The sequence below is a fragment of the Crocodylus siamensis genome, chromosome 1 (assembly GCF_052110815.1).
Source record: "Crocodylus siamensis isolate JL-2025a chromosome 1, ASM5211081v1, whole genome shotgun sequence".
NCBI classification, from domain to species: domain Eukaryota; kingdom Metazoa; phylum Chordata; order Crocodylia; family Crocodylidae; genus Crocodylus; species Crocodylus siamensis.
In genome coordinates, this window is record NC_143395.1 from 383,558,664 (window position 1) to 383,581,553 (window position 22,890).

Sequence of the window (22,890 nt, forward strand, 5' to 3'; positions counted from 1 at the left end):
GCCATGGGGCGGAGAGCACCCCCCCATGCCCACAGCCCGTGTGGCATCCTGTGGCCATGCCCCAACTCCTCCCATGGGGAGAAACTGCCAGCTGAGACTGCAGGATGCCACTTGGGGAACCGGTGTAGGGGCAGGGCTGGGCACCGCCCCATTCCCTGTGTGGCACCCTGCAGCTGCATGCCACACCTCAGGGCTGCACCCTATGTCACACAGCCCTCAGGTGCTCCCCACACTGTGGCTGTTCCCCACACCACACCCCTCAGCCATGTGCCACTCCCTCTGAAGCCACACACCATGCTCCCTCATGTGCCCCATGACACATTCTAAGGCTGCTTCCTGTGCCACATGGCCGCAACCAGCAGGCGCTCCCCATGCCTTCACCACACCCTGTAGCCATGAACTATCCCCTCTGCGTGCCCCCCCACACACCATGCCACACCCCCCTTGCATGCCCCACACAACACCTTGGGGCCACTCCCCATGCCATTACTTATGGCTGCACACTGCACCTCCGGCAAGCCTGCATGGCACGTCCCCCCATGTACCATGCCACCCTTCTTACATGCCACCCCCCCCCCCCCCCCCCGCCCCGTGCACCCAGCACCACTCTCTGGGGCTGCTCCCCGCGTGAGGTGGGCAGAGCCTGCACGTGTTCCCTGCGCTATGGCCACTCCTTGTGCCATGCCTCATGGCCACGCACCACATCCCCTGCATGCCCTGCGCCATACCCTGGGGCCACTGCCCACACCACACAGCTGCAGCCAGCAGGCATTCCCTGTGCCTCCGCACTGTGGCCACTTTCTGCGCCATGCTCCGTAGTTGCATGCCACAGCCCTCCGTGCAGCCATGCACCACAGCCCCCTACGCGCCCCTGTGCCACACCCTGGGGTCTCTCCCTGTGCCACGTGGGTGCACAGGTCCCCACATCATGACTACTCCCCATGCCACATCACATTGCCACACACTAGGCCCCCTGCATACCCCACACCATACCCCAGGTCTGCTGCCTATGCCACACAGCCACAGCTGGTGAGCATTCTCTGTGCCCCATGCCGTGGCCACTCCCCATGCCATGCCCCACAGTTGTGTGCCACAACTCCCTGCACACCCTGCACCACTCCCCATGCCATGTGGCAGCAGCTGGTGGGTGCTCCCCCTGCCATGGCTGCTCCCCATGCCATGGTGTGAGCCACCCTTCCCCCCGCAGTCATGTGCCTCATCCCCCCACATGCCCTGCACTACACCCCTGGGCCACTCCCCGCACTGTACAGTTGGTGGCTGCACCCTGCTTCATGCCCCACCGCCACATACCATCCCCCCCGTGCAGCCTTGTGCCATGCCCCCCCCCACACAGAGCAGCAGGGAGTGGGGGGTGGAGTGGGGCTGGACCTTGAGCGGCAGGGGGAGCAGGGCATGACCCAGAATGGCAGTGGGGCAGGGGCATGGGAAAGCGGGACAGGACCCAGAGTGGTGGTGGGAGGGTGGGGAATGGGGCAGGACCCAGAGTGGCAGGGGGAGGGTGTGAGGTAGATGCAGGTCTCTGTCCCCACTCTGCCCCTTCCTCATCATTCATTATGGGCATTTTGCTAGTACTATATATAAATATCATGGTCATGTGGAAAGCTTTATCTCCAAAAGCACAGGCTTTTATCTGAGTTAAAGTCAACACTAGTTGCATTAGCATGAGATGTTGCACCACACCATTGCACCACACTGTTAATCTCTGGTGCGGCTGTGCTAGGGCAACTAAATCACAATCAGCTGATTGCATCTGACATTCTCCTCCTGCAGACATGAAACTGTGGGTGATGTAAAAAGTAACACCATGTACACTCTTAAAACCTGAAATCTGTTGACTAGTTTATAGATCAACCAGCATATGTAACACTTTATAGGATTCATGTTTAGTGAGATTGTGACATTATATTGGATTTCAGTTATATTCTGTGCCAAGCATTTATTTGTAATGATAGTTCCGTTTTGGTAGATATTTCAATAGATTCCCTTGTATCTGTGTATATTTACTTCTGTGTGGCACTGTAATCCTATTATTTTATTTTGGCAGGTGGTTTCCCAGTGATTATCACTGACACAACAATGATCACGTCCTGAGGATTTCCAGAGCTGGCACAGCAGGAAAATAATCCTGTCTAATCTATCTTTAATCAAAATGATTGCAAAATGCCAAAAAGTCAATACTTCAAAGCAGTACAAAAAGCTCAGACGTTTTATACAATTAAATAATTATACTGTGCTGTAAAGAGTTTATTAATATCTCTGGGCTGTATTTGGTATTCATGAAAGAAAGGATTAATAACAATAGATTTTGCCAGGCACTGAACAGATTTCCTTATGCAGTTTGGCCAGTGCTCCTCATATTCAACCTGCTCCTGCTAGTTCTTTTGAGTATGCTACATTGTGACAATAAAATTGCAATAGTTTTGTAATGCAAACTGTAATCCAGATTGAGTAGGATCAATTTATTCTATGTCCTGAGAGATGAATGTCAAGTATCCAGAGGTAAAATGCTAATAGAAATGTCACACAAAAATCTTTGGTAAGTTAAAGTTTGCTAAAAAAATGCACCTTTTATACAAACAGCTGGAAACTTGTAAGCTGCATAACTTTAACACAAAGTTTGGGGATTTTCTATTAACATTACCATCAAACCTGTTCATTAAACACAGTTAATTTTTCAGTGTAAGAACACCTGAATTTTTCAATCTGAGGGCCATGTTGCACATGTTAGTATCTGTGAAATATTCTTTAAAAGTGAGTGGCCACTTATTCAAGCAGTAGAAGATGTGCCAAGTACACTCAAATCATAGCAAGGTTTTGACTTTTTGAAAGAGACTATGTCCAACTCATAATAAGTAACATGCTACCATCAGACTGCTCCATGGAAATAATACGAGCAATTTGTGGTCCTCGCACAGTTTGACATTAGCCAGGGACCCCTCTGCTGTATTAAGCCTCCAGGTGCAATGAGGAAAAAGACACTCTGGAGGAGAGACCCTGGATCTTTCATTTGTCAGGTTCCTCCAGGATCAAGTTGAAAGCTGGATGCCTGCAGCCCTGGAGGGCCCCAGGGCTGGGACCAACACTCAGCTGATTTGTCAGTTCCAGCACTGCATGGAGGCTAGTTCAAGACTCCCATGTGGTGCCAGGGCTGGGACTGATAATCAATGAGCTGTGCTTGTTAGAGACTGTAGTAAACATTACCATGTTGTTGCAAGGGGAAACAATGAATGCCTAATTAGGGTGGCTAATTAAGTGACTGACTCCTCAGTTCAACTCGCAATAGGGGATGGTCTTTTGGCCCCAGACCTGTTAACAAATGGGATACAACGTATCTGTCACCACCAGCCCACCTGGCAATTAGTCTGTGAGTTGATTAAGACTCACACATGGATAATCAATTACATGATAATGGTTTATTAAATACACAAATAGAAAACAACAAGTAATATACACAGTACTCACATACTTTTACCAATAATACCCTTTACACCTAACTATACTATTCTAAGTATAATCTCTCTATCTGTAACTAACTAGCTGTCTATTCCTTACACTATTATCAAGGTACAGAGTGGCATAAACTTTAAGAAAGAGAAGGGAGATCTTTATTAAGCTCCAACCACTGCAGCCCCTGAGATCCTGAGGGCTGTTCACTTCACAAGTTCACTCTGAGCTAGCAGTGGCTTACCTTCCACTTATTAAACAGGGGTCACTTACACTAATACAGAACAGATGGAGAAGAGGGAGGCAGAGCAGGGTGACACTTACAACAGTGGGGCAAAGGGCTGCTGCAAGTGTAAAACACACCGGGAGGGAGAAAGGTTCCAAGGAGCCAACCCTAATTGCTTCCGCTGTGGAGTCTGCTGAAAGGGAGCAAGACGCTGGAGACCCTCAAGTGTTAGACGGTACACTTCCCTGGAGCACTGCATGCTCCTTCCCACTCTTCACCTTTGATCAGCTTAGGCACTCAGGCCCACACTGACTCCAATCACACCCTCGCTCTCTCTCTCTCTCAATTGGACACCATCAGTTAATTTCCACCACACTCAGTCACGCACACATCAAACCGACACCAGGCAGTCCCACTCACACACCTCAAGCATTCTCAAAATACTCCCAAGCTCCAACCCCACATATCATTTTATATGGATGTATGCATGGCACTGTCTAGTTCTGCGCTCAATACTAAAATGTGCATGTGACACTACTTCTAGGTGGCTGACATCATCTTAACGGGGTAAGGTCAACTGAAATTCACACTGTGACCTACTTAGAGAGTTAGGCTGGGTACCATGCTCTCTCTCTCTCAGACACAGACCCGAATTTCTACAGCAACAATGTGACTACTCAGAACACATTCCAGCTTTATACTGCACAATTTTAACAAGGTGCTAAGTGTCCTGTGTGACAAGGCTGAGAAGTGTAACTCAGATGCACATCCATTATTGCAAAAGAGAGCCACTTAAATCTCTCTCTGAAAATAAGATTTGCAGCATTCCAGCAGGGAGAACAATTCAGGGCCAGAAGGTGGAAGTAATGGGTATGGACAAAGTAACCCTTTCGTTGTATAAGATCAGCGCAGAAAGACACTGCAGCAGGCATATGCATTTTACTAGCCATCTTGTGTTTGCTTCTTCTAATGACTTTTGCCTCTAGCCTCCTTAAGAAACTCATTAGATAGAAAATGGTAGTTGCCATCTCATATTGTCTTCTCCCCTCTCATAACTTCTGCCATCAAGGATTCTGCACCTTAGTTTTTGTTAACAGATAGCAGCTTGAAGCCAAAGAGAATTTCATCATCTTTGCTTTAATGTTTAAGGGCCAGATTGTCACATGCTTGTTCCAGCCACTTTGCATTACCCAAATGTTATGAGCTAATGGACAGCTGGGGAATTCCTTAGTGTAAGGAAATCCCCTGAAGTGTGAAAAGCTGACATAGCTAGCTCCACTCAATCTCCTCCTCTCTTACATCTGTGTAGGAGCTAGGAGGGACTTGTGGGACTCACCCCACACTACTGAAGCCTTACAGCTGCTCTTAAATGATCCCAAGAACCCTTTCTGCACAGACCAGCTCTAGGATCAGGGGAATGGAAATATAGCTTGATGCAATTAAGGATTTAGCCCATAGTATACTTCAACTTTATATATATTAAAGTCTCTCATGGATTGTAGTTTAGCGAGTGTTATGAACTCTGAGAATGCATCTCACTGCAGTCTCTTTTCCTTAAGTTTGTGGTGTATATACTTGCCAAATTCCAATTGCTGATCTCCCAAAGTCTAGGTGATTTTTCAGAGATGCTCAAATTATTGTAGTAACTGTTATGCAACTGCGCATGGGAAGAAAGCTTGAGATTCCAATTGTTCAGGAGAAAGGGACAGGCAAAAAGTCCAGATTCCACGAGCAGAAGTCCAAGAAAAAGGCTAGAAATACTATTTATTTTTAAAACAGTGAAAGCTTATTTGATCCTTTAGATGCCATTGTTAATGTATCACATAGCTCCTGCAGATGCTTGTGTGAAGCTTGGCTGAAAGGGGAAAAGCCCTTTAAAAAGTTTGGTTTTAATGCCTGTTTTCTTTACGAATAGTTTTTGTACCAGATTGCACTGCATACAAAGGTATTAGGTAAAGTCTTAAAACATGTCATTTTTTAGTCCGTATAAAAAAACCTAACAGTTCAAAATTAAATCAGATTACATTTTTATTTGCATCCAACTTACTTTTAGAAAAAAGTTAGTTCTTTTTCTTCTGGTTGGATAAGATAAAGCCTAAGAAACCTGGTACTCAGGGCAAGGATAGGGCCTTTATTTTTCTATCACAGTGGTATCCAATTTCTAACAGAGCCTTATGTGCCACTATTATATAATAGTAGTAAAGAATAATAAGGAAGTGTGGAGGAACTCCAAAATATATGCATTTCTAAATAAATGTGTTTAGAACCTGTAATATCACATTGCCAGTTACACAGGGTTTTTTTTTTCTCTTTTCAATAAATATTTAAAACAACAATTTTTCAGCAACATTAAAACCTGACCTAGAAGTCTCAGATATCTCATGACACGTGTTATACTCCATCCAGGGACAGAGTTCACAGGGGAGCAGTTATCTTCCTAAGATGAAAGTACAATAAATATGACTTGCTAGCTTCACCATCACTAGCCTAGAGAAGTATGGCACACTTGCCTGTGCCAGCTTAGACCCCCCCCGCAAGCACTGGTGTGTTACTGGTGTCCCTCCAGGTTTCTGGCAGGGTGGAGCAGCAGTATCTTATGGTCAGTTCTTTATTCTGGTGAGTGATGCTTTGGAACCAGGTTGAATTAGTGCCTATCCTACAGGGAGCCAGGAGCAGCAGGGAGAGGAGGGATCCAGGCACACGTGTGTCCTGCACACACGTGTGCCCCCCTACCAGACCCGAGGCAGAGGCAGATGCAGCAGCAATGGAGCCAGCAGCGGGGGCGGCAGCAGCTGATCCCCCTAAGATAAGTGGGAAGAGGGACCGGATGCAGCTGAGCCGGATCCAGAGAGGAAGTCCCCCGGATCCCTCTTAGCTGAGCCAGTAGGAGCCGTGATCCTGAGGTGCACTGGCGCGAACGGAGTGCGCACAGGAGCGCTCTGTAAGAGTGCACCGGCGTTTGTGTCAGCATTCATGCCGGCAGGTGAGCAGGAAGGGCCAGGAGGGAGACTCCTACTAGGGCAGGGTGAAGGCACTGTGCTAAGCTAAAAACAAGCAGCAACTCCTATGATGGTGTTGATGCGGAGTGCTGCCAGGGCCCCTGCCCAGGAGGAGCAGCCTACCCGAGGCTTGTCTGAGGCCTCCACCCAGACACAGCCCATGGGGGAGCTGGCATCCCCCCACCCCCTGGCCTGCGGGGGTTGCCCGGCAAGGCCCGGGGTGGGGCAGGGATTGGGGGCCCCCACACCTGTTCTGCAGGTGCCTGCCTTAGGGCCCTGGAGGCGTAGGTGAGGGAGCTCCAGGAGGAGGTTAGCAGGCTGAAGGGAATCAGGGAGGTGGATGAAGAAATTGACGGCTATTTCCTTTCCCTGCAGAGCCACACACCCAAGGAAGAAGCACCTTGGGAAGTGCCCTCTGCAGCAGAGTGGCAGACAGTCACTTCCAGAACCAGGGCTGCTCGTAACACAGCAGTACCAGTTCCTCCAGTCTGGCTGGAGAACAGGTACGAGGCCCTGGCAATACTGGAGGAGAAGGAGGGAGAGGAGGCAACCAGAGAGGAGGCAACTCCACACTCTCCACTCTCTGAACAGGCTGAAGGAGCTAAGCAGTCCCAGAGGAGAAAGCGTTGAGTGATCGTCATAGGCGACTCCATCCTGAGAGGTACAGAGGGCCCCATCTGTCGCCAGGACCCCTCAACATGCGAGGTCTACTGCCTATCTGGAACAAAGATTCATGATGTGACAGGGATGATCCAGGTCGTGATCCAGCCCATCAATTACTCCCCCATGGTTCTAATCCATGTGGGTACTAATGATGCATTCAGGAGAAGCCCTGATCACCTGATGGCGGACTACCACACTCTGGGGGGCGTGCTGAAGGAGATAGGTGCACAGGTGGTATTCTCTTCTGTTCTACCGGTAAGCGGACGTGGAAGATGGCATGCGACGTGCATCGCAGAGACCAACTGGCAGCTATGGGAATGGTGTCTTCAGGCGTTCTTTGGCTTCCTTGACAATGACCCACACATCATGATGAAACACAAGCTTGGGTGGGATGGGCTCCACTTTTCTTCTAAAGGTAAGAGTGTGTTCTCTTCTGGGTTGGCGGATCTCCTCTGGTGGGCTTTAAACTAGGCTCCTCAGGAGAAGGGGAAGACAAGGGAGGAGGAAGCCTTGGACCGCTAAACCAAGCAGCACTCACAAGTACAGCCCAGCCTAGACCGGTAAGCAGAACATATATACAGGTAAGCAACAGGGGCCAGGGCAATGCTGTGATTAGGGATCCAGTGTACACATCCACAGGAGGCCTCAAACGCCTCTACACAAATGCTCATAGTATGGGAAACAAGCAGGAGGAACTTACCCTCCTGCTAGCTGACACCAACCCAGACATAGTGGGGCTCACTGAAACATGGTGGGACCCAATGCATGACTGGGTGGTGAATATCAAAGGCTATAGGCTGTACAGGAGGGACAGGACAGGGAGGAAAGGTGGGGACATGGTGCTCTACGTTAAGGAGGAATACACATCCTCACCAGGTAGCACAGAGTCAGAGGAGGGGCACACTGAAGTGCTTTGGGTTAGAATACAAGGCAGTCAGGGGAAAGAGACTTAATGGTGTGGGTCTACTATAGACCACCCAACCAAGGGGAAGAGCTAGACCATGAATTCTTAAGCCAGCTCACGGAGGTAGTTAGGTCAAAGGACGTGGTCATCATGGGTGACCTGAACTTTCCAGACATCTGCTGGGAAGAGCAGTCAGCCAGGTCTGATTGCTCATGTAGGTTCCTAGCCAAAATGCAGGACTTCCATCTAACCCAGGAGGTGCACAGCCCCACCAGGGGAGACGACTTGTTGGACCTGGTGCTGGCCATGGGTGATGACCTCGTGAGGGGGCTGCGGGTGCTCGATCACCTGGGCGACAGCGATCATTGCCTGCTGGAATTTACCATCCAGCACAAGGTGGCAAAGGCCTGCAGCAAGGCATCAGCCCTAGATTTCAGGAGGGCAGAGCTAAATCGAATAGTCGGGGAAGAACTGAGGTCCCGGAGGGGAGGGGAGCCAGGTGTCCACGAAGAATGGTTGCTCCTTAAGGAGACGATCCTCCAAGCCCAAAGGGAGATAATCCCAACACGGATCAAAGGGAGGAGGAGGGCACAAAAGCCTCCAAGGCTCACCAAAAGCATGCGGGAATGTCTCCTAGCTAAAAGGGAGGCATACACCCAATGGAAGGGAGGGGCCATCACCAGGGAGGATTATACTGTGGTTGCTTGGGGATGCAGGGGAGCAGTCAGGAAGGCCAAGGTAGAGATGGAACTGGGACTAGCTTTCCGGATCAAGAACAACAAGAAGTCCTTTTTTAAATACATAGGGGACAAAAAGAAGGTACCGGGTAATGTGGGGCCCCTGCAAGACACGCTAGGAAATTTGGTCATCACACCAGATGACAAAGCTAACCTATTTAACAACCTCTTTGCCTCCATTTTCCTGAGCAGGGACCAGATCAGCCCCCCCACTGGGTCCCCCTCAGTCCCCAGGGGAGGTGCACCTAGGCCATGGGTCAGGGAGGATCTAGTCAGGGAACTTCTGGAGGGACTGGATGTATTTAAATAGCTGGTCCAAACAATCTCCACCCCAGAGTGCTGAGGGAATTAGCTGAGGTCATTGCAGGACCTCTGGCACGGCTGTACGAGCATTCGTGGTGCTCTGGTGTGGTGCCAGAGGACTGGAAGAGGGCCAATGTGGTTCCCATCTTCAAAAAAGAGAGGCGGGAGGACCCAGGGAACTATAGGCTAGTTAGTCTTACCTCAGTCCTGGGTAAGACTTTTGAGAGAATTATTCTGGCACATGTCCATGAGGGGCCAGCAGGGAGATTATGCTTAGGGGCAACCAACACGGGTTCATTAAGGGCAGGTCCTGTCAGACCAACCTGATGGCCTTCTACCACCAGGTCACCAAATCCTTAGATGCAGGGGTAGCAGTGGACATAGTCTTTCTGGACTTTCGGAAGGCCTTCGACACCATCTCTCACCCCGTTCGCATTAAGAAACTGGGGGACTGTGGTGTCGACACCTACACAGTGAAATGGGTTGCTAACTGGCTGGAGGGCCGCACCCAGAGAGTGGTAGTGGTTGGGTCATTTTTGACCTGGAGGGATGTGGAGAGCGGCGTTCCACAGGGCTCGGTCCTCGGGCCTGCACTGTTCAACATCTTCATCAGTGACTTGGACGAGGGGGTAAAAAATACTCTGTTCAAATTTGCTGATGACACTAAGATGTGGGGGGATGTGGGCACGCTAGAGGAAGAGGCTACAATTGGACCTAGACAGGTTACAGGGGTGGGCGGACGAGAAGAGGATGGTATTCAACACTGACAAGTGCAAGGTGATGCACCTGGGGAGGAAGAACCAGCAGCATACCTATAAGCTGGGGAACTCCCTTCTTGTAAGTCCAGAGGCAAAAAGGGATCTTGGAGTCATCACTGATCCCAAGATGAACATGGGCTGGCAGTGTGGGGATGCAGTCAGGAAGGCCAACCGCACCTTGTCATGCATCCACAGATGCATCTCAAGCAGGTCCAAGGAGGTGATCCTCCCTCTCTATGTGGCACTGGTCAGGCCACAGCTGAAGTACTGCGTCCAGTTCTGGGCACCACACTTCAACAGGGATGTGGACAACATGGAGAGGGTCCAGAGGAGGGCCGCTTGCATGATCAGGGGGCAGCAGGGCAGGCCCTACGAGGAGAGGCTACGGGACCTGAACTTGTTCAGCCTCCACAAGAGAAGGCTGAGCGGGGATCTAGTGGCCTGTTACAAACTAGTCAGAGGGGACCATCAGGCATTGGGGGAGTCCCTGTTCCCCCGAGCACTACCAGGAGTGACTAGAAATAACGGTCACAAGCTGGCAGAGGGTAGATTCAGACTAGACATCAGGAGGCGCTACTTCCCTGTCAGGGCGGCTAGGATTTGGAACCAACTTCCAAGCAAAGTGGTGCTGGCTCCTACCCTGGGGGTCTTTAAGAGATGAACACCGTGCTCGGGTCATTTGACCCCAGTACTCTTTCCTGCTATGGGGGGGGGTCGGACTTGATGATCTGCTCAGGTCTCTTCCAACCCTACTAACTATGAAACTACAGCTCTCCTTATGCCTATTGCTGGCCTTCTCATCATCTTGGGTAGTGTTGATCCTTAGTAAAGTGCAAATGTAGTTAGAAGACTAAAAACCAAGTGCACACAATCTGCAGCAATATTTGCCTGTTACCAGATTACCAGTAAGCACATGAAATAGATTTTCCTACCTTTGCTTCTTGAAAATTGGTTCTATGCCTACTGATTGATATCTGGCTTGGCTTCCTTTAGAAATGTGATCATAAAAAACAGATTTTCAGCTCTGCTCCATGCTATTTCCTGGTACCATAAAACAGAGGAGTACTGTTAGCTGGGGACCACATGGTTGTGGATGAGTTCCTAGTAAGCACAGAACTGTGTAGCTTGCTTCTGTGCTCTCAAACGAGTGAGAAGCAGGGCTAGTAGACAATGTTGGGATCTGCATTTGGCTATGTTCAGCTGGCAGAGTGTCTACCAGGAATTGTTATTAGCTGGCACAAATTAAACCAGCCTCTAGGCTGCTGTAACCCAGTTGGATGTTGGGAAGAGATTCATAGTTGTAACTGGTTCCTTGATGTTCCTTCTTCTTTGCTTTACTGACCCTAAACTCAATAACCCAGAGACTCAGACCTGGTGTTCTCTCAATTTGTTAGAACATTGGTGCCAACTTCTAATTCCTGTGCATGACTGGAAAGAGGCTGTTAAACCCAAAAGCTTGCTAACCGCCCCCCCCCAACTATTTAAGTTGGTCTAATAAAAGGTTACAGATTCACCAAAGAACCTTGTCTGACAGGAAAGATAAACTATAACTATTCCTGTATCCACTTCTCAGCGACATCATAAACAAGCTGGGCAGCATTCACTGTTTTCCTTCGACTTTGTTTCTGTTGATCACAATCTAGCATTTCTTGCATAGCCAATATTCCCATTAATTTCAATGGAATGTTTCACTGAGGAAGAAATGCAGGACTGGGCTTGTTAAGGAAACATACATGCAATCATGGTACAATAGGCATAGAAGTGTTTTCTTCTTTGGGCCTAACACAGAACATTTTCCTGCAAGATAGCTAAAGATACATTCACAAAAGGACACTGGTGCCTATGTGCCATTTACCTGCCTAAATCCAAAATTTAGATCTTCAGAGCTCTGCACAACTGCTGCCTAATCCTGAAAATCCAAAGTACGTAGGCACCCATGTTTTTGCTAGTACATTTTCCTAGGCTTCGAACTGTCTGGTTGGGAGTATGCCCAGAATCTCTGAAACCCTCACAGCACAGAGCAACTAGGTGCCTCACTTGCACCTAAATCCTGTCAGTGTCCACAAACCAGGTCCTCCAGCCCAATGACTCCAAAACAGCAGGTTCTCAGGCCTACTAGCAGCATCTAGTGCCTCACAAACATGGCTGGAGAAAGAAGTGCCTTCCTCTTTTACCCAATTGTCTGTTGGCTTGAGCACTCACCAAGCATGTGGAAGATGTAGGTTCAATTCCTGCATTTTTCATATGTAGGTTTTTCTTGGGATGAAACAACGAACCCTTCCAACAATCTGTATAAAAACTATCCCATTAAGTTGTATTCCTCATAAAGGGCACTTTTACATGCATTCTGACGTGTTCCGATTAGAACACATCAGAGCAGACTCAATTAATCAAGTGTGCTGGAGTGTTCTAATCAGGACACTCCAGACTGCTGCAGTGTTTGATGAGCTTTAGTTAAAGCACCCCCAACATATTTTGAAACGTGGGATACTGAATACATGAGACACTATGGGCATTTTAGAGCCGCTCTAATTAAATTAAATTAAAATTAAAACACCCACCTCCCCCTCTCCCTGGAAGCATATAGGCTTATATAGGCATATAGGCACCCAAATTGTTTGGCTTTTTGACAGTAAGTTACTGTCTTACTCTGATACTCTGGTATTGCAGCAGGTATGCTGTAGTATGTAAGCTAAGCAACTGGTCTAAGAATCAGCAATGGCAATAATACTTTTGTTTTGCTTGCCACTTGATTAACTATTATTTTATTCTTGTTTTGTGTTTCAGATTTTGGTAGTTAAGGAGTTTAGATGCTATGGCAGTTAAAAGCATAAATGTTAGTAAGTAAAGCGAGGTCACCGCGACTGGGGTTTCAATGGAAGCAACCCATAGTGACATGGGCAAGAGCTGCTGGGAGATGGAGTCGGATGCTAGCCGGATCTAGGTTTTGAAATTAGGCTTTGGCTGAAATTATTTCTGTCTGGCATAAAAATTATTTCTGTCTGGCCTCACCTCCAAGGCCAGGCGAGGTACCCCTTGTGGTGGGCACCTGGGGCTTTTGACCTTCTTGGTCATGGTGCTACTTCAGATCTTACCTTTGACCCACACTCTGCCTCCCAGCAGTGGAGGACTTACCGGGGTCAGGACTCACCTCTCTCACTCTGGAGCCGAGCCCCCGTTCACTCAGCCTCTGGCTCAAACCTCGGCCTCAGGCATCTGAAGGCTTACCTGGGTCTACTCCCCTTGCTTGGGGCTCCACATTGCCCCCCTCACTCAGGGCTCCACATCTCCACCCTTTACTAGGGGCTACCCTCTCACTGGGGCTCCACAACTCTGCCCCTTACTTAGGGCTAGCACCCCCTCACCTGGGGATACAGATCTCAGCCCCTTCACTGGGGCTACCCCCTCACTGGGGTCCTAGTTTCCACCCCCTCTCACTTGGGGCTCCAGACCACCCCCTTCACTGAGGCCACAGTTGGGAGGGGGGGGGAAGGTTTGCTCCCTTGTGGGCTCAGGTGGCCGCAGCCATGCCTGGCCCCAACTTCCCCTCTCGGGGTCTTGCATCCCCACAGGGATTAGTCAGCCTCAGCCATACCTTGGCACCAATTCCCTCCCCACAGGGTCTCAAACCCCCACAGGGTCAGGTGGCCACAGCCATGCCTGGCCCCCACTCTCCTCATCAGGGCTTGCACCCCCACAACTACCTCCAATGGAACACAAACTCACCTGAAGGCAAGGGCTAGGGTTAAGGCACCCCTACTCACCTTTCACCAGGGTGGTAACTGGCCTGGCATTTCCTGGGGGCTCCCATGCCACAGGAAACCCCACAAGGCCACCCACTCCCAGCAGGGTGCAGTTTTAGGTCATGCCCAGGACCAAGAAGCCTCCTGACCATCCCCTACAGCTCCTTCCTTACCACCAGATGATACCTGCAACCAGGCAATGTTGTTGCCTACCTCCAACAGCAAAACTACCCTGTTTATATGGGCAGTCCTAGGTTCAAAATGGCTGCCCTTATCTGTCAGCTGCTAGCTTCAGGCCCTTAAAGTGGCAGGCACCTACAGTGCCCTGCCCCACTAGGGTAACTGGCATGCCTTAACCACATTATCCCTCTGGGTTGCTAGGCTTGAAAGAACTTTTAATGAACAAAATGTACGTATGTGTTGATAAGTAGACACTAGGAAAAAAAGTGCCATTCTTCCCTAACTATGATACTTTATATACTATACTTACATAATCTAAGGGCTGTCAAACTAGCAGGTGGTGGGTTGCATCCAGAAGAGTTAATGTACAGCCCATTGGCTCTTGGAGCCAGCCTGGTAAGCTCACTGCCCTGGCTGTGGAGAGGGAAGGCTTTGGCTGCTCTTGCAGCAGCCTGGAAGGCTGGGCAGGAGGCTCTCACTGCACATAAGCAATGGTGGCGGTGGGGGGGTCCTGTTCTCATGCATGGCAGTGGCAGAAGGTGGGGGAGTTGACTCCTGCTGCTCACATGGCCAGGGCAAGGGGATCCAATGCAGTTACAAGGGGGCTCACAATGCTCTGGCAGCGAAGGGGTAGGGGCTTGTGCTGCCCATGCATGCATTCAGCCTCTGTGGTGTGTGGCCCAGGGCTTGCAATTGGTGTGTCATGCTGCCCCCAGCTGCTTTAAAGGTGGATAGCCCTGATATAAGACAATGAAATAAAAACTTCCCAAATGTCTCTGTGGGGGGAAATATTCATATTAACAAAATGTTTGAGAATATATAGCTATCGACTGATAGGTACTTATCCTATTATTAAAGGTATAACTTTCCTTATATTAATATATGGGTACCTTTATTTTGACATTATGGCCAAGCTTTTTAAAAATGGATGCATAAAGTTGCACATATTTAATATTGTAAGAAATTAGGTAGATATTTGAAATTGCTCAATTGCTCTCTCTTCCACATTTGTGAGAACTACTTGCTAGTAAGTACTTGCAAAGATCAAGCAGGTGTCTAAACAGTGGATAAAGAGCTGAACTGTCCACATCTATTTTTTAAATTCTTAATTAACATCTCTTTTCAGTAGACTTCCTGTAGTTGAAGGTCAGTTATTTTCTGTTTGAAAAAGTAAACTATTTTACATGATACTTAAATAATATTTTCTTTCTTGACTCAGTACACAAAACAAAAAAAATGGCATGTTACATCATAGCTCTGTATCTAATTGAGAGTTCATATAGATTATAACTTACTTCATAACTAAGTACAAAACATTTAGGCTTGGCACGATTTGACCAATGTAAAAATATTTCTGTTAGTGATCATCAACATTTACATAAAGGACTGCCACCCACTCATCCCAGGTCCTTGTCCAGGGAGGGGCCAAACTCCTATGGTGCCCAGCCTAGCCTGACTGGTCCCTGTGTGATTAGGGCAGGGGGCAAACTCCCATGGAGGCTACGCCAGGCCAGGCTCCACAGGAATTTGGCCTCTGCCCTAACTGGGACTTGGGCAGAGTGAGGTGCCAGCAGCAGTGGGCTCCTGGGTGCTGACAGTCCTGCCTTTCCAACCGCCACTGCCAGCACAGCTTTACTGGCACAGCTCTCAGCTCCTACAGCGGCCAGCACATGTGTGCATGTGTGTGCATGCATATGCATGCTGAATTGATAAAAATTGAAAAACACCCCTAATTTCAGGCAACCCTGAAAATTTCAATTGAGAAAAATCAAAACAAATGCTTCAAAATAAACATTGATTTTAGTAATCGAAATAATTTTAAAAAATTGAATTCTGCCAAGCCTAAAAATGTTCCATGTATTTCACATTATTATTTCCTTTTGGTAAGCTTTCTCCACATATATTCTCCCATACTGATGCTTATGCTATAAAGATGACTCCTGAATCAATATATAGTAGTTGTGCAATAGTAGCTACTTTCTGAAAGTCTGAGATACTTACATCAGAAAGTTATTCAAATGCTTTCTTTTTAGTTCATGTCTTTGGTCTGGAAATTTATTTTTCTTTTCAGTTGCTGTAATGACAGGATATGATTTTTGCCTTTTAATCAGTCACTTATGAAGTTATTTTACAATTTCCCCCAGGTTGTCTAGTGCTAAAGCATACACTTTCATAACTGGTTGCATGCAAATACATGTCCTGTGCTTTGCAAATCGCAGCCCATCAATAAGGCATTCAGTTGAGGTATCATAATGAAGTATATTAATGTTCTGGCTAACTCAGCAGTTTCAGTTGATGGCTGTATGTTTTGTGATGCCTGTAAGTGTCCCAAGATACATAGGGTTTTGTCATGACAGAGTAAATCTTATGAAAGTTAAAATTTTTCCACTGTTGCTGTAGGCTATGGTTTTGTCTCAGTTTGGGTTGCAATCAAGGCCCTAATCGTGGAAAGGATTCTGTTCAGGCAGCATTCTAGAGAATTCATTTGCTGTCTGAATATGGTCAAGTGTCTACCTATGAGAGGCTTCTTGAGGATTGGGCCCTAAACATACTCCTTAATGGTTTGACCTGTTGCTTCAGTATGCAGTGGCACCAGCAGCAGAGAAGGTCAATCAAACAGGTTTTCAGTATCAAATGAGCTGTCTGATGCCAATGGATATGTGCTACTCTATCATGACAGTCTGATGGCAATGGATATGTGCTACTCTTTCATGACACTTGTGCTTGCACTTAACTTTAGTATGTGAATAATCTCATTGATGTGCTCAGAGATATCTGGTCAGAGTTAAACATATATGTTGTGGATCAAGGTAGGATATACCCCATAGCTATCTTTAACTGTATCACTGAGCCAAAATATGCCTGGCTTTTTCTTTCCTTGTTGATAACTAATGTATAATACAGTGTTTCCCAACCTTTTTTTGCTCACAGCACACTTACCTAAATAAAAAAGCACTGCGGCACACCAGACACACAGTGGGGGAGGAGGAGGGGTGGCATGTGGCCAGCCACACACCAACCGGGGGGCAGTGGGGGGCGCTGCAGCCAGCCAGATACCAATGGGGAGGGGTGGCATGCAGCTAGCAGAACAACATTTTGGGCTGGAGCCACACTCTCTGTCTGTGTCTGCAGCAGCAGGCGGCTTCAGTCCAAAATGCCATGGCACACCTGAACATGCCTGATGGCACACCGGTTGGGAAATGCTGGTATAATAAGTCATTGTCTTCAAGGCGAACCTGTCCTGTGGACAAGCTGTGCAGTTGCCAAGGGAAACAAAATTGGTGATATAGCATTTCTAGAGCTGATGAATTATCAGCAGTTTCTGACTGGTCCATACCTTTAGCTATGTTAATAAAGAGGAAGAGACAGCAAAACATATTTTGCCAAGTGCATCAAAATAGCTCAGCCTGGCACTGACTGTCTTATCGGACTTTCAAAGAATAAAAAACTTCTCCATGATAAAGTGTGAAATATACAGTTGGCCAAAATCGAGAACGAAGCTAATATGCTGCCCCCAGCTTTGTTCTTTCATATTGAAAAATACTGCACAGGTGTGTTACTTTGGCTATCCAAAACTATTATTCATAAATTCCTATTTGTCAGGCACTTAGGCCTATGGGCTTCTGAGTACCTAGCAAAATATTGCCTAAAACACAACTTAGTAAAAATATAGCAATAATTGTATGAAGATTAATTTAAGGCAGCTGTAGTACCTTAGGAACCCTGCTGACAGCCACAAATGTGTACTTTGCCTACAATTTTTAAAGGGAATTTGACTGTTTGTGGGGCAAGAGACATTAATTCAACTTGCATGAAGTCTAGGAGGGAATAGATTAACCGAATTAGTTTAATAAATCAAATAGAAATTGTGTAGAACAATGATACATGAAAACATATTCTAATTGGTCTATTTTTATTTAGTTTGTTCATTTGAATCCTTTTGAGCTGCACTGGCTTCTTTTATTAAATGTCATGTAATTGTCTATATAATCCCAAACCTAAAAAAAACCGCTTACAGGCCTGTGTAACTTGAAAAACATCTTTACTACAAAAAAAGGGTTCACAAACTGATCTTGGCAGATTTTGCTATTCATGTATCATGTTATCTAAACTAGCTCAGAGGAAGACTAGGCAAGATGGGTCATAAAGTACCAACAGTCACCATCTTCCTTTTTATGCTCTATTCTCTCATCCCTACCCTCAGTGCAGCTACCTTAAGTGGAAGCTCTAAGCACTAACAACCTTTCAATAATGAAGTGCCTAATTTTGAGCATCTAAATTGGAAAAGTTTGGCTTAAGTGATTTAGGATTACACAAAACATGTGACTGACATGCTTCCAGAGTCAAAATACAGCCTTCTCCATCCATCTGTGGCTTCTTTAAGGAAAGTTTGTGTGGTGCTGCAACGACCTCTTGTGGATTAAATATATAGCAACATTTAGAAGTGTAATGTGACCACCTACAAAAGAAACAGCAATAACAGTGAATCAAAATGTGGGTAGTAAGAAGATGCACATGAATACCAACTATTAAGACAGAATATAAGAATTTTGCAACCTTTTCTTGTATATGAGCATGGGAGTTGGGTGAGTTTTTAAAAGTGTGTTGCTGTTTGCTAAACCTGTTTTTTTTTTAAATAACGAGTTATTATAAATTGAAAATGAATGCATCATTCTCATGCCTTTCTGGTCAAATGGTCTTCAGAGTGGGTCTTCCGCATGTCCATAGCAATTTAATGCTGTTGAGTTTTTTGCTTTGAGCTTGTACTACTCAGGAACAACTCCCCAGTATACTCTGCTTTCAGCTGGTACACTTTGCACATTCAAAGTCTCTTTCACTAGCAGAGTTTTCACAGGATTAAAAAAAACCATCAATGAAAGATCTTTGGCTTTTTTTCTTCATTGGTTTTGATAGGTTTCTCCTCAAACTGGAATTTTTTTTTCAGATTCCTTAGGCAGCTTTGAAAAATAGCACTTCTCAGCATTTTTAATGCTCAATTATCAGTATTCTGATGATAGCTTTTACAACCTGGGCACGTCTACACGTGTCTCATTTTAACAGGCTTAGCCTAAAATCATCATTTTAAAGGCTCATTAAGGGCACGTGTCTACATGTGCATGCCCTTAATGCACCTTAAAAATGGCAATTTAAGGATATGTGAGTCTTAAAGATAGTGTGTATCTGGATAGACACCAAGTTAATGTGCATAACCTCATCTTCACATGCACTAATGAGACTTAGCTATTCGTACCTAAATTCAATGCGCCTTAATGAGCATTAGTGTATCCACGTGTAGATGCATGCCTAAATTACCTTCATGTGCCTTAAGCAAAGGTGCATTAAATTTAGGAACATGAAAATACCTGTGTAAACGTGCCCCCTGATGCCTAATTCATTTAATCTGATATTAAAGTCCTCAGCTTCCCTTTTTCATAGCTCTTTAGGCTTGAACCAGAACTATGGCTGAGACAAGCTGAGAGTACAGTTGTGCAAATGTACATGTGTCAGTGGGATTATGCTCCCTATCTCACTGTACTCCCCCTTTTCCCCTCAGAAATGACAGGCAGAGACACAAAACTATAGCCAAAATTCAGCTGCCAACCATTATCAGAACAAGGTCTAGGCAGAGAAACTGTGGAAACAGCTTCCTGAGGATATGTGGGTGAGGTCGAGGCTGAGATGGTTGAGCGAGTGAAATCTGGTTACCAGCTCATGAATAAGTGGTGTCCACACTGAGACAAATGAGGAGGGTAGATAAAAGTTTTCTTGGCTGAAAGTTGGTCAGAATTAGTGATGGAGTAAGGCTTAAGGCATTTCAAAGCTCTTTCATCTCTTCCCAGGCACCAAACCTCTGTTATCACAACTTGTTGAACAGACAGGGAAGATTCATCGGAAGTATCTTGAATTCAGGAAAAGGCAAGACCCACCCCCCATAGGAAACTGGAAAAGAAATTCCTTCTCCCAGCCAGCGCGTAGGCAGGGTCTGTACTTGGAATAAATAATAATAATAAATAATAAATAATAAAGGCACTTCCCAGAGCCTTTTTTACCCGTAAGGACTCAGCTGCCATGAAAGATGCCAACTTCTGTGACATTTCTGATACCAATGAGTTGGCTATCTCTGGTTCATTCCTTGTTCTGTGCTACTAATTTTAGCTCAGCCTAGACCCAGTAATAGGGACCATTGGTTCAGATTTGTGGTTCAGTGTTTCAGATTTGATTCCCTTATAAGTGGTCTTGTTACCTCTTCCTTTCCAGGAAAAAAACAGTAATCAGGTAACTAAAGGTAGGGCATTTGTGTGGCATGACATATCCAACATGCCATATTCACTATGTTGCAACAGAATTCAAATGATCCAATGTTAAACTGGAGTTTAAGAAGAAGATCAAAGCAACAGGAAAACAGAATTGGCAGTAAATATAGCCAAGAGACTGACAAAGTTAAAGAGGACAAAAAGGGATCACTTGTAAATGTTGGCACATCACAATACCCCCTTCCATGAACTAGACAGTTGTCCAGCAAAGGACAGTTCAGCTAGACAACCAAGACTCTACTTCCTATGATAGTTTGTTGGGGCCTCACAGAGGAATGATGTACAGGCCTAAATAAATTAAGAGCAAGTGAAGTTGACAGCCAGCCTGCTATAGCAAGTGAGGCAAGCAGGCCATTACCCAAAGGTGACCTAGTTTGGCTCTGGCCATCAAATACCCACAGAAAGCAGTGGCTAAAAACAGCAGTCCAAGTTGCACTAGGAAACAAGTCATATGATATACTTACAGACTCAGCACAAAGATGGAAATAAACTGAAGGAGAACTAATTTTATTGTCAGACAGCCAGTGCACCACACCAGGCCCAGAAGGATAGAGAAAAAGCTTCAGGGAGGAGCTGATCTGAGATAGGTGTATCAGGAGAAACATATTATATGAACAAATCAGACAAGATGCCACCCAAAAATGTAAAGATAGCAGGTTGCATGTTAGCAGCAATAATGGAAGACTGATTTTAAATCAGCACATTTGAAGGAATATGAGGCCTAGCAAGCTGCAAGGGGCTCACAGTAAAGGCCATGCCTTTAGCGTGAGCTGTATACAGGTAACTGCTGGCCCCATCACAACAGCAATGTATGCACAGAAGACCCAGCAACAACAAGAAGAGTCTGAAAGAAAGATGTAGCAACCTTCATGAAATTTGGAAGAAGAAGTATAGCTTGCAGGAGATAAAAGTTAGGAAAAGGCACCAGCAGTCCAATCTGTGTGCATGTGCTGGTATGTTAGCTGAAAATGCAGTAGTCTTCGTGAAGAACCAATTTCATTTCAGAGACATGTAGTCCTTTTCTGTTATTTCCTAGCACAAGGTGCATGATACTGCAACTACAGCTCATTGGCCAAATTCTGCTCTCATTTCCACTAGTATAGCTTCAGAATAGCTTAGTACCAATTTGCTGTTTAAAATTAATAATTGAAGTAAAATAGGTGCATATTGTGCTAGTAGGACTGTTTCTTTATTAATAAATGGTGTAATGGAAAGTTATGAAATATCATTATAAAATATTTTCGTTAAGATTTCTTCAGAAAGTAGTAAGAAAACAGGATAGGACATCCTGGGTTATAAAAATCCAGTTCCCTGCAATTGAAAGCAATCACATTACATAATCTTTCGTACACTGATAAAGCTCCATTTTAAAAATACTTACATTTCTTGCTCCTGAGGCTGTACGCTACTTATTCCTGTACACACACTCAAGCATCTGGCTAAGTCTGCTCTTGGGGAAAACTACCATCCCTCCAGAGCCTCAATAGACTGCAATAATGGGTGCATTTTAGCTAAAAGGCTGTGGGTCACAGTGGAATGAGATGGATTTGTCCAAATCCTCTCCAGGTAGAGTTTCATCAAAAGCTTTCCACAAATCTAGTACAAGAAAGTGCAGCTGTGTCCTGTTCTCAGGAAGAAGATCCCTACCTCGCTTTGGGATTTTTGAGACAGTTGCTCTCTTGGGCATGAGTGCAGTGACTGTGGGGGGGCTGGGATACTAGGAAGGGGATTCTGGAGAGAAGGATGGGCTAGTGGAGTTCAGGAGGATTGTGAAGGCAAGTGGCAGTGACTGGCTGCCAGTGTTTGTGAGGTAAAAGAAAATAGTGAGTCAGAGGCCAGACTTTCATAGATTCATAGACATTAGGGCTGGAAGGGACCTCGGAAGATCTTTGAGTCCAGCCCCCTGCCCCAGGGGCAGGAAGTCAGCAGGGATCAGAGGATCCCAGCAAGATAAACATCCAGTTGTCACTTGAGGGCGTTCAATGCAGGTGCTTGAACCGCCTCTGGTGGCAGTCTATTCCAACCCTTGGGGGCTTGGACAGTAAAGAGGTTCTTCCTTAGGTCCAGCCTGAATCGGTCATGGAGGATTTTGTGACTGTTCGACCTTGTCATCCTTTGGGGCGCTCTGGTGAACAGACATTCCCCCAGATTCTGGTGAGCACCCTGACAATAGGAAGCCACCAGGTCTCCCCTGAGCCTACACTTTTCCAGGCTGAAGAGCCCCATGGCTCTCAGCCTCTCTTCATAAGATCTGTTTTCCTGACCTCTGATCATGCATGTGGCATCCTCTCAAGCTTCTCCACATCTTGATAGTTTGCGCTCTGGAAGCAGGTGACTTGTGCCAATGCCACCAGGCCATATTAGTGTCACTGTCAGTGAAAATCATTCAGAGAAGCATGTCCAGCACCTGAGTATTGGTAATGCAATCAGAGGCCACCATCAGCTGCATGGCTATCTGTACCTGAAAGGCTGACAGGTTAAGCTACTGAATACCTCCAGCAACAGCTCATACATCTTTTGGCCTCCCTGTCTGCGAGACTGGGAATTCAGGTAAGGAGCCCACTGGTCCAGGGCCAGGGCCTCCCGTTGGGAGAAAGG

At 46.4% G+C, this 22,890-nt stretch overlaps 1 protein-coding gene across 1 annotated transcript in view; it reads left to right on the forward strand.

Annotated features, from left to right (window-relative positions):
• Positions 1-22,890, forward strand: part of LOC149875168 (uncharacterized) — a 55,447-nt gene that overhangs the window by 28,434 nt on the left and 4,123 nt on the right. The window contains 2 exon segments of the mRNA XM_090051961.1: positions 7,066-7,768; positions 16,559-16,665. Of these exon segments, the coding sequence (XP_089908087.1) occupies positions 7,066-7,768; positions 16,559-16,665 (810 nt within the window).